At 43.6% G+C, this 12,247-nt stretch overlaps 1 protein-coding gene across 1 annotated transcript; it reads left to right on the forward strand.

Annotated features, from left to right (window-relative positions):
- Positions 1-1,362: 1,362 nt before the first annotated feature.
- CCDC160 (coiled-coil domain containing 160) lies at positions 1,363-10,606 on the forward strand. The gene is given in 4 exon segments (XM_019536171.1): positions 1,363-1,485; positions 9,462-9,553; positions 9,555-10,233; positions 10,235-10,606. Coding segments are annotated over 4 exon segments (1,116 nt in total). The 3' UTR covers positions 10,457-10,606.
- The last annotated feature ends 1,641 nt before the right edge of the window (positions 10,607-12,247 follow it).

A 12,247-nucleotide genomic window follows, 5' to 3' on the forward strand; every position in this document is an offset into this window, starting at 1 on the left:
TGAAACAGAAAGAAACACTGTATATTATATAGCCATAACACCATAATTCCATAAAAGAGAAGAATACACATATATAAGATACTTTAGAAGACATTAACATTTGATTACATAGCATTTAGTTATATATTTTGGTTTATATGTGTATATAAAAATATTACATAAGACATACATTTCCATATTTTATACATAAAACATATGTGTTATATTATCCTGGTAATTTAAATGAGTTTCAAGCCACCGGCACAAAAACATAGCTACTAAGTTTTGCCCCCCTTCTTCACCCTGCTCCTTTGCCCCTGTATTGCATCGCCACAGCACTCAGCCCTCCTGCTGCTGCTGCACCAGCCCTCCCTGCGCTGTGCTGAGCACTTCTCCGTCGCTGTCACTCCCCCCTCCTGCAGCCGTCACCCTTTACCCTCCTCACCGATTCCTGTTGCTACCAACTCTGTGCGTGATGAACTGGGGGTCACGAGAGGCTACAGTCGGGGCGAGTGAGAGAGTGCAGGTGGCTTGGGTGCTGCAGGGAGGCAGTTCAGGGGTAGAGGAACACACACAGCACAGGGGACAAGCCAAGGAGAGCTGACCCACAGCAGTGAAGGAGATGTGGGGGCAACCCCCAGCAAGGTCGGCACCCTGGGCTAGTGCCACGGTCACCCAGCCTTAGTTATGCTACTGGTGGTAGAAGTAAAATGAAACTATTCGCACCTGCACAGAAGTCCTGTGACTTCCAATATTTTAATTTTTACTTCTCCATTAGCAGCCTCAAAGGCTTGCGTTGACCAGCCTTCCTATCCCTGGAGCTATCCCATAGCTCCTGGGTGCAGGAAGCCACATTATTGGGAGTTAGATGCAACAAGAGTTTGGAAGGCCTTTGGGAAGAGATTGCACAGAAGGGAATTCCCAGGAGGGCCCGGTGTTGCCTTTCATGGTCTCCTTCCTGAGTTGTAGTGGGTCGCACTAATTCTTAGCATCGTAGTCCCTCCGTGGCATGGCATTCTTGAGTGCTTTGTGTAGCTATGGTTAAAATTCGTCAACTGACCTAGGAACCATTTTGGAGCCCTTGTGATGGAGTGACAGTCAAGCTGTCTTAGTTGCCCATGCCAAATCATCCAAGAAATGGTCAAGCTGCTGGGAATTCAATTACTGCAGCTCCATTTGCATGGTCAGACTGGCCAACAGAGGACTGGTGATTGCTCTGTCTAAACAGAGCAATATTCTTCTTGCCACATCCAGCACCAAGCGCTCTGGGGATTGCTCTGATGGAGAAAGTCCCAGCTTGGTCTTCTTAATCTCCCCAAGCAGCCACTTGAGGAGAGGTGTAATGCTCCCATATCATTTGCAGGCAGGTGGAACTGGGGTCAAATGGGAGAAATTGGATCTGGGATACAGGAGGAACAGTGTGAAGAGGAAGCAAACTGGGAGAACTGGGAAGAGAAAAGGAGAGAGAGAGACAAAAGACAAATAACTGGAAGAGGAGATGCAGAGGTATCTGAAAGGTAGACATCATCGGAGTGATCTCCTCTTTTATGGTAGTGTTAGAGCAACATGATAGCCATGATGGTCCAGGAATTACGTGAGAGGCAAGGATTTCGTACGGTGATATCTTTAACTGCACCAACTGCATGGCCGAAATAGCATTAGACCATCTTTTCAATGCAAGCTGCTCTTCAACAGGTCTGATCAGCAGAAGCCAGTACAGCATAGTACTGTTGAATCATAGCAGTGGTGTGGAGGGACTTCCACATGACGAGAGACTAAAGAGGCCAGGCCTGTTCAGTTTAGAAAAGAGACGCTGGAGGGGGGATGTGATGAGAGTTTACAAAATAGAAGTGGCGAAGAGATACGAGAACTAGGGGGGTCACAAAATGAAACCTAGTAGGTAGTAAGTTTAAAACTAATAAAAAGAAGTTATTTTGCAGTGCAGCCTGTCATTAAAGTGTCGAACCCGTTGCCACCACAGATGTTGTGGAAGCTGAGCGTTTCATCAGATTCGAAAAGGAGTTGGACAACTTCTCGGAGGAAAGAGGTGTTGGTAGCTATTGAGCAGGGGAGTTAGGGATACAGCCTCTGCATCAGAACTTCCTTGATCTTAAATGTTGGAGGCTGCAAATGGGAGAGGATCAGGGGGAAATCCTTGGTCGCACCCAGTTCACTCGTCCTTTCAGCATCTGCTCTCCGCGGCAGCGTGGCGCTGGGCAAGATGGACCTGTGGTCTGATGCAGTACATGGCGGTTCTCGTGTTCCGAACGCATTGTACATATGCCCCGAGACCCTTTCTGGGGTGCTGCGGGATCCGACACGTTAGCACCACCACGATTCACAAGAGAAACCCACAAAATTTCCAAGCAGGAATCCGTAGCATCCAAAACTTCCCTTCTGTGGTCTGAGTCCTTTGCCACCGAAGAACGGCTTGAGTATTTTTTCTGGAGCTTGAAAGCAGGTGAAAAATCAGAGCTGGCCTTTCCTAGGGGACCTGAGTCTGTCCAGGGTGGGGCTTGAGTCCACTGAGGGCCCCCTCAAGGCTAAAGAGGTGCCTTAGAGAAACCCAGGGCAACCTGTAGACCTTCCCCTGAAGCCCCAGGGTCCAAAGGCTGGGTGGGAAGGAAGCAGCGAGGCCCCAGCCTTCACGTGACTCCAGGAGCCCACTCCCCTCATGGGGGCTAGGCTGAGCTCTCCACAGACTGCAGCACCAGCCCCCAAGGCCCTGGGGGTCCCTCAGGTGCTGCGCTGAGCTACAGTGCATTGCCCGTCGGGCGCTTGGCTTTATCAGCAGCAGGTAGGGCCAGGAGGTGGGAGGCCCCACGCCCTGCCTGGCTGTGGGTTGGGGTGGAGCGGGGGAGAAAACAGCCCCTTGGTGCCGGGGCTCTACTCCTTGCAGCCTCGGGTGCTGGGGCATCCTGCCACGGAGAGGTTGAAGCCACCCTGGCCTGGTGGCTCTGGGCCTGGGGGGAAGTTGTGGGCACCTGGGAGTGCAGGCTGTGCTTCCTGTGTTGCTAGACAAGGAAACCCCCTTCCTTGCCCTGTGCATCCTCCCACGCTTGCAGCCAGCGTAGTGCTTGCTTGTGTCCTGCCTTCCCTCGTCTTGTCCCGCAGGGCCTTTCCCTTTGGAAATCATCAGTCCTGTTTCAGCCATGTGCAGCATCTGATTGGAGAACAGCGTTTTTTTGCCAGGGTGAATCATTTCGGGGGGCCTCGAGATCCTTTCAAGGGTATCTTGAGATCCTTTAAGAGGGATCTCGAGATCCTTTCGAGAGTGCCACAGGGTGCTACGCTACATCAGCCCTTTTAGGCATGCAAATAAGATTCATAAGATAAACCCAGAGATTTCAAAAAGAAACCCATAGCTGTGGTCTTTGTGAATTCGTTGCAATAGAATACACTTACTATTTTCTGTAGTAAAAAAACAGGTGAAAACTAAGAGCTGGTGTTTTCCAAGGGGTGCCTTGAGTTTATTATGGGGTGCCTCGAATATAAAATGATGAGAACTATTCTAGAGAGTGCTCAAGGTCCAAGGATTTAAACCCAAGAGTTTAACAGAAAAGGTGAGATTTCAAATGTTTTAGGATTTCACAAAAAGACATAGAATAGCCCAACTATGCAGTCGGTGCAATAAAAGATATCACTCTAGGAAGAAATCTTTGCCGCTTGCATACAGCTGCACCATCATTCTAACACTACTGAAAATGTCTCACCCGCATCAGGCATGAGAAACTCTGCCAGAAAATTCCCAGTCATCCAAAACAGTTCTTCATTCCTGGCAATTTATTTTTTACCTGGAAATTGTCTGCAGCCTTTATTGTTCAACTGTATACTTCATCCCATGTGAACTTTAGATAAACCAGTTGCATTATAACTTTGAGCACACTTAGAACTGAATTGCAAATATGTAGGACTTGAGAGATCAGAATACCCTCAAACTGTTGCTGGGATGAATGTGCATCATCACCAAACATATCAGAGTCAATAAATTGCTATCCGAAATACAGGTGAAATTAGTGGAGATTAACCAACTTCTATTAGATATACTGGAAAGCTTTATTTTGTTCCTCTTGGGTTTGGCAGTAGTTCTAAATATATCATATTTCAGGCTGCAAATCTGAAAAGGATCTTGCTGAGTGTTCGAAGTTAAACATAATCCAACCAGTCACTTGAAAATATTAAAGTGAGTGGAGCTAATTTCTCAATAGGAAATTTTCTTGGTAAGAGGACTGGTCTGCTGGTAAATCTTCCATGCTAATCAGATTTCATCCCTTGACAAATCTGAGAATCTTCCAGTACTGCATTATGTAGAGTGACTAATATACATGGTGTAGAGTCCATGATGCAAATAGGAAGTGCACAGCAAGGAAGTGTCAGTAAGGGAAACACAGAAACATTTGCAAAGCTTTTCTTTCCCTTGTCTTCTCACTCTGGGCTTCCTTTCCCTCTGCTCCCTTCTGCTGTATGTTTTCTTGTTTCTCCTTTGTATTTTCATTTGTTTCTAGTGGCATTGTTTAAGAGCATACAATCTTAATCAGAGCACTGTTGATTCAGAAATGCAGTTGCCTCCAAATGATGTGATCAGAAGCTAAATAAGATAGAGGCCTATATTTTGAGGTTTGAAAGTGAATTTGTGTCTCATGGAAGTTGCCGGGTTGTTAGGTTTCTTTGTCCTTGGGGTGAATGCAGATACAATCTGGGCAGCAGCAGTCAAAGCTTCTCCACAGCAATACTGATGTGCAATACTGTTTGGGAAGCGTTATCTCTTGGTGCAACAGCAAAGTAATGCATATTAGTGTCTTGGCTTCACCGGACAAAATCTAGGTATTACATGCAGAAAATAACAGGATGCTCTCTGAATGCTCATGTTTCCAGCAACACATATCTGGTTCAGGGTCCCAAGTGTTGGTTGATCAATGAGTTAGGACATTTTATTTGGACTTGAGAGAGGGCACTTCAATTAGGATCTGAAGAAAGGCACTTGAAGGTGTCCAAAACCTTATCCAGAAGCTCTCCCAACTATACAGTGGTTCCAATAAAACACATCACAAAAAATCCTGGGCATTTCCTGGACTATGCTGGCTACACCACTCCCACCTTGATTAGACACATTATTTCTTTGTTTGTTTGAGATGACAGATTCAAGAACGGCCTCTGTCTCAGATGTGATTAACATGGGTTATCGGTTTTATTTTGAAAGTAATGTACCTTATGTACTCAACCCCACAAAGCTGTATGTGCACTCTCAAAGCTGCACTCTCAAATCCTGGGTCTCTGGGCTGGTGCTTTCTGACTGGGGACAAAAACTGCATTCCTGCCTTATGATCTGATGCCCGTGATCCTCTTCCTCAGGTCGTCTCTTGGCTAAAATGTTCCTCTTGTTCCACACGGTCGCTTGTAGCCCAGGCTCCAATTAGAAAGGTAGCTGTAGCTTTCTTTGAAGTATAACGTTATTCTTCGTTTTATTTGAGCGCTCAGGAGCCTTTGCCAAGAATTGGGCTGAGCACCGAACAGAGGCAGAATAAAAAGATAGCCTCTGCCCCAAACCCTTTACAGTGCATGACAGCAGGTGGATACAGCCGTCAGGTGGGAAGATGTGGGTAACCAGTGAAATGACTCTGGTGGTATGATAGGCCCAGGTCTCAGCCCAACAGCAAGTAAACTGGCAAGAGTGCAAGTTGTTTGCCTGAGAACTTACAGAGAGAACCACAGAGGCAGCTGCAGCATAGCATCATGAAACAAGGCAGCAGACCAGACCCTTGAAAGCTGGGGGGGTTTTTTGTCTTCCAGCCTCATGTAAGTCAGGTCGAGCAGCTGGAGTACTGAAGATTTTTATATTGAAATGCTTCTTGCCTGGACTGGGATTTTGGTTGGCTCATGATCCCAGATGACAGGATTTCTAAGGGGAAAACAGACTCATAACCAAGAAGGAGAGGAAAGCAGGCCTCCTTCCTTCTCCTACCAGTCCCCAGCTGAAGCCTGAAAACAGCAGGAGTAGCAGTTACGAAGGCCAGTAGATGATGGACAAGTAGAAGGCAAGTAGACCACTGGGGGGGAGATGGGGATTTGTGGGGATTTCATAAAATCAATGGAAAGCAGGGCTGGAAGGGACTTCATGAAGTCCTCTTCTAGTTTACAGTTACCCTGTTTCCTAGTAGGTTTAGCTTCTGTGCTTTGTTGACACTGCTGTCAATGTAGGGTAACGCCAACGACTGTAGCAGGGTTGCCCGGGACACATCATGCTAGAAAGTTTTGCCAGTAGCATTTCTGCCAGCCTACAGCCGCCAGTGTTGTGGCTTCACTATAGTATCCACACCTGGCTGTCTTTGGGCCTGACTGGGTCATGTTCAGCTAGGCCACGAGAGCTTCTGGCTGCGTGTGGGGTCTTGGATTCCCTGCCTCCTGCTCCTTTGGGAGCTCATCATCGCTGTGCATTTCTGGGATTCCTTCCCGTGTGCATTATGGGGCTCCACTCACTAGGGCACCCAGCTCTGCATAGGACCAGGAGACCTGAGCGGCAGCATCAGAGGCTATTTTCCCCTTTGTCCAGCTGTTCATGCCCCAGAGTTTGCTTCTCCTTTGCAACATCTGAACATCTTTATTTCTGTGGCAATTCCAGAGTTGACTTGCATTGCTCCCTTCTCTCCCTGGGCTGAGAACATCTAGGAGGGCTTCTTTCTGAGACCAGTCTGCAGATGACATGGACCTGTGTGCTAAGGTGGTGATGGTATGCTCACAAAAACGGGCTGACAAGGTGGAAGCATTTTTAAAACACACTTGAAATTTTAAAGGGAGGACAGAGCAGCACAGGTCAATATTGTGAAAGGAGTAGTCCTTGCCTATGAGCATTGTGGTATTGCAGCTAGATGACTGGTTGTTCTGGTATGGGGCATGCAGTAGCTATGCTTGTGGAGGCAGTTTAATGTGACTGGTGGAAAATCAGGGTTTTGCTGTCGGGACTCAAAATTGAGACTAGGTGCATGCAAGGATGCTAACCTACTGCTAATCTTACAGGCAAAACTTTGTAGTATAGACTGAGCCTGGGATCTGAGGGAAAGGAGGGCCTGATAGCTGTGGCCAGCCAGAGACCTAGCTTCATCTGCTTTCTCTGCCATAGACCTTTGCCAGACTTGGTCAAGTCACTTTATCTTCTCTGCGCCTTGGATTTCCATCCGCAAAAATGCCTGTTCCCTATCTCAAAGGTGATGACATGTTCAGATCCTGCAGTACTGGAGGCCATATCAATAACATAGATTGAATCTAGTGGAGGAAAAGAGAAATTCACCTTTTCATCATATTTTGGAAACCTCCCTCTGTCACTTGTGCTGGCAGTGGTGGGTAGTCGGAGGACTTGACTTTTAGGAAGTTGTACTGCTTTACTTTTATTGGTAGAGTGAAAGCAATAAAGACGCTCCTGCCCTGAGTACATAGAGTGATAAAGGTGCTTTACTACTGTAGCTTATTCCCACAGATGAGAAAAGTAACTGTGTCTGCACTAAAGTTGATATGAGTTTAACAGGTTTGGTTAGGGCTGTCATTTTTTAACAAAAAAATATTATACTGCTATGAGAACTGTGCATGCCAGACTGGACAGGATAGGAACATATAGGAGTGATCCATAAGTGCATAAGTGACTCATGGCAAACTATAAGGAAGTTTACTGACATCAGCAGTCACTACTTCATATCTAGTATAACAACAAACCCATCACTATATAGTATCTGGGGTCCTTTCATGTAGGTAACAAAACCACTGTATGTTGGTTAAGACGTCAGATGTTTCACTGCTTCGTTTGAGATGGATGGGATTTTCAGAAGTGCTCAGTGATAGCCTATCTGCTGTTGTTGAAGGCATTGGAGCAATGTGCAGTGCTGTTAAAAATCCCACAGTATTAAATGTGATTATAGTTGTCTTCATGATGAAGTACTTGGCCCCTTTGATTCAGGCTCTGGCCTGCCTTTCCAGGTTTATTTAGTCGCTGTCACTGATAATAGTTGTGGGCTTTAGGGACTGAGGCCAGCAAGCTCATTTCACACAGCCATTAGATCAGGAGTGTCAGGCTCATTCAGAGAAAGCTGGGCTCTGAGGGCCAGCAAGGTGCACTCCTTCCAACATATACTGGATCATCTAATACTGGTGGGAATCCAGCACCAGAATCTTTGAGCATCCTTGAGACACCTCTGAATTTGGTCTCAATTTGAACCAGTGAAGCATTCCTGCTTTTATTATTCTGATGCAATAATCACTTCTACTCCAGAGGCATAACCTTGAGGCATAGCTTATGCATATTTAGTTTGCATCTCTACTTTTAAAACTCTTTGTGATGTTAGATTATCAAATCATTAGAGTAGCTAAATGATCATAATCCTTTTGAGTATATTTTGCCTCCTGCTGCGGATTTAATTGTAAAGCCAAGTAAAAATTGTAATTGAAGTATTCTTAGCACCGGGCATGTCTCTAGATTCCATTGTCTTAGTTCAGTAACAACAGTCTTAGTCCAGGGAAATGCATTTGAACAAACAATTTTGTGAGTAAATAACACCGTGGATTAAGCCACAGAGCTTTCACTTCTGGAGATCTTGCTTCAAATTTTTGATTCAGTTTCTATTGGAATGTGTTTTGAGATGAATTTTGGTTCCCACAGTAAAACTAACCCATTTCTGCACAATTGCAAGTCTGTGCTCAGAGAGAGGACCAGGACTGGAATATCAGGAATTTTGTAGGTCAGAATTAAAGGGCAGTGTCAGGGTTGCTGGAGGAAGTCTACATATTGTCTGCCCATAGTATGTGCAGCTTTTTAGTAAATCACTATAATAAGCTCTGACATTGCCATGCCTTTTAAATAGGATTTGTCATTAAAACGTTGTAGTTTCACATGTTCAGATCCTCATAGAAATGTTGACTACGTAAATACATGTAAAGAGTTTGAGAGTAATGATATAAGCAAATAAAACAATACTAAACAAGCAAGTACAGTTCAATAGCTGCAGTACATGCTTATCTCCAATTTCAGGGGATAAAAAAAAACCCTTGCTGGTTACAAATAGAGTGTGCCCTGTATGTGAATGAGTGCATGTGTGTACATGTGCATGTGTGCGCACATGTTGTATGTGAATAATAGTGTGTGTGTGTGTTTGTGCGTGCATGTGTATAGGTGTGTGTGTTTCAACAGAATCAGTCACCAAACAGTTTCCTGAGATCAGTATAGCTTAACCTCACACAGGCAGCTAAAACACAATTGGGTTCCTGTATAATTGTGGCTGGTATGTGTATGATGCTAGACACTTTGCAGTGGCTCCTAATATGCTTATTCATGAATGAGAGCATGTTACTGAATGAGCACTCCCAATGAGGTCTTGAGTCAGGCACGACTCAATGTGAGCAGGGGCTCCTGAAGCTAACCCTTTGTTTTTTTACAATGTAATTTAAAATTCAAATTCTTGTCAATGTTTAAATTCAGTCTTTTGTTTTTGTACTACCAGGTAATGGAAACCTTAGAAAAGGAGAGCAAGCACTGGGTGGAGAAGTTGTTTTCTCCTCATTTCACAGCACAGGACTTTTTCACTCGAGCCTACGCTTGAATCACTGATGTCTGAAAAACTGGCTTTCGAGAGAGCTAAGAGAGTGGAAGAAATCTACAGTACGGCAATTATAAAATTTCAGGAAGAAACAGGGCTCAAAAGAAAAAAATGTCTTTCCAAACTCATTGTTCGAGAAGCTGAGCCAAACTTAGTAGGTGCAAAGATAAACATTTCAAAGGAGGAAACAGAAGGGGATTCTGCCTGCTGTGGAGCTGGTAATTTAGATGTTGGAACTGAAGAAAGCTTAAAGGAAACAGAGGGTCATTGTATCTGGAATGCAAAGGAATTAGCAGCTTTGCGACAAGAAATGCACAAGAACCATTTGGAAGGAGTTTCTCTGAAACTTCAGCTGTCCTCCTTGAATGCACGGTTAAGGGAACTTACAGCTAAAGACTAAAAAATAGAAATGGACTTTGAAAATGCTGAACAAGAACTTCTAAACTCGAAAAAAGAGGTTCACTGAAAAACTTTCCAGTTAGAGCAGATTGAAAGGGACAGCTTAAAAAACGATTTGGAGCTTCAAGCTTTAAAACAAGATTTACATGAAAAATCAGCACACGTAAGAAGCTTAAATGAAGAGCTGCTTCAGGCAAGAGAAGAAATTCAGAATTTAGAGCTAAAAAACAAAGATTTACAGCAAGAATTTAAGAAGTTAAAACAGCAACAGGAGCTTTGGAAATAAGACCACCATAGAAAAGGTGAACATGCAGTACGATGTAGAAATAAGGAAAATAAAAAGGGAATTGGAATCTGTTAAAATTGAACTCAGTGCTGAAAAGGTCTCGCATGCTAGGAGTTGTAAGGCTTTAGAGAGACTTAGAAAACATTTTTCAGTCCAACCATTATCTGATACATTTGACAATCTGAGTGTAGATTCCTTTAAAACAAAAGAGTGAGAAAGGAGAATCCTTGATAGTGACAATAAGTAATATCGAGCACCCATCTTTTCAGTTTGACTTGCCTTTGTGTGTTTAAAAGACCACTTAGTATAATGTTGAACAGTCATTTTTAATGCAGTCAAGCATGAGAATAAAATGGTACCTGGCTGAAAACATCTTTGTTCACAGGGTTTTGTTCAAGATTTTTCTCAGTTTGGTGGCAGAGCATCCATGTGAGTTCTACTGCCGCTGACATGCATAATACCCTCTTCTCCTCTGGGGAACAGCCTTGTGGGGCAGGGATGCTAGCTGGTATTGAGAGAAATCATGACCTTGCTCATTTGGAATGTCAGGTTCTCTATCCTTCACTATTTAGATATCTTAATTGACAAATGCTGAATAATAAACTGATTTTAACACGTTCCAACGTGTTTTACGTGCTGGGTGAAATTTGGCAGGCCTGCTTAAGTTATAACTAAAAAGCCTGATAATGAACAGACTTTCAGTTACTTTTTAATGTTATGGTCATGATTAGAGCTCTGATTTCCTTTTTGGCCTGCATGTGATACTTCATCTCAGAACTGGCATCGATTGCCAGTGTCACATGCATTTCCTTTGCTGACCCGGCAGGGGGTACTATCCACACAGGTCGGCCAGCACGATTCGACTTTGAATCACTGCTGTACCAACATTTAACTTATAGTTTGCTGCCACTGTTATTACAACCTTTAGTTTGGAGCTTATATTGCTGCCGGTAGGTGCCATAAGAAAGGTTTCTCTAAAATATCTTGGAATGTGATGATACAATTATGTGTAGGGTTTTAGAGACTGTCGTAAATCTATGTCAACTCGAAACAGATATTACCGCCAAATACTTCATTGTTTAAAAGTCAACCTCCCGTTACTGAAAGGAAATTCTTCTGGGCTAGCAGGCAGAAGCGCTAGTAGTTACTCTAAATAGACTATGTGTAGTAGTTAGTTACACAGTTTGTTTTAGTAATTTGAGAATTCTGATTATTGATACGTATGGTATTCCTTCAGGCATCTCGAATTCTTATCTTTAATTTTTAAACCTCCACTTAAGAGGAGTCCTCTGAACAACTGCAACAAGAAAAACTAAATTCCAGACACATTATCCTGAAAATGAGCATCTAAAACTGTGCAGGATGATTCCTGGAGTTTGCTGCTTCTGCATGATAACATTTTACTGGAAGTTTCATAAAGGCATTAAAGAAATCAAGCTGTGCTATTTACTTCAGCTAGTGAAATTACTCCATTAAAGGAAAGTTTCCTTTGGTGTTTTTTAAATCCATCAAACAACAGGCACTGCTACACACTAAGTCCAATTTATTATAGCAGCTTGTCTATTTTGGCCAGGAGTTTCTACAACTTTTACCTGCATATAGGTAAAAGTTTTTTACCGACATTCTTAATACTCTGTTTATTCTCTCTGAAAAGCCTCCTGCTTTGGCTAGGGATGTTAAAATAATCAAGTCAGAGAACGGTATGTCGTTTTATACATGAAAGCTGGTATATATGTTATGCCAAGAAAATCCAGATTCTTACAGTAGGCGTCTCAAATATATCTACAACTCAAGACAGTTGCCTTCTGAATGGACGCTAATATATAATTGAGGTGCTAGGTACTTAACTTTGTGCACTTCTGACACTTCTTTTTCTGTTGTAGGACAATTTTTGCCTATTGGAAAATAGGACTGTTTGCTAGGACTGCAGAAAGCCACAAAGTTTTCTTCTCTGTTGTTGTTAAAGCCAGAATTTGATTCAGGAACCAAATCATTCTGTATGCTG

Source organism: Crocodylus porosus, unplaced genomic scaffold, assembly GCF_001723895.1.
Source record: "Crocodylus porosus isolate Cpor-Errol unplaced genomic scaffold, CroPor_comp1, whole genome shotgun sequence".
Taxonomy (NCBI): domain Eukaryota; kingdom Metazoa; phylum Chordata; order Crocodylia; family Crocodylidae; genus Crocodylus; species Crocodylus porosus.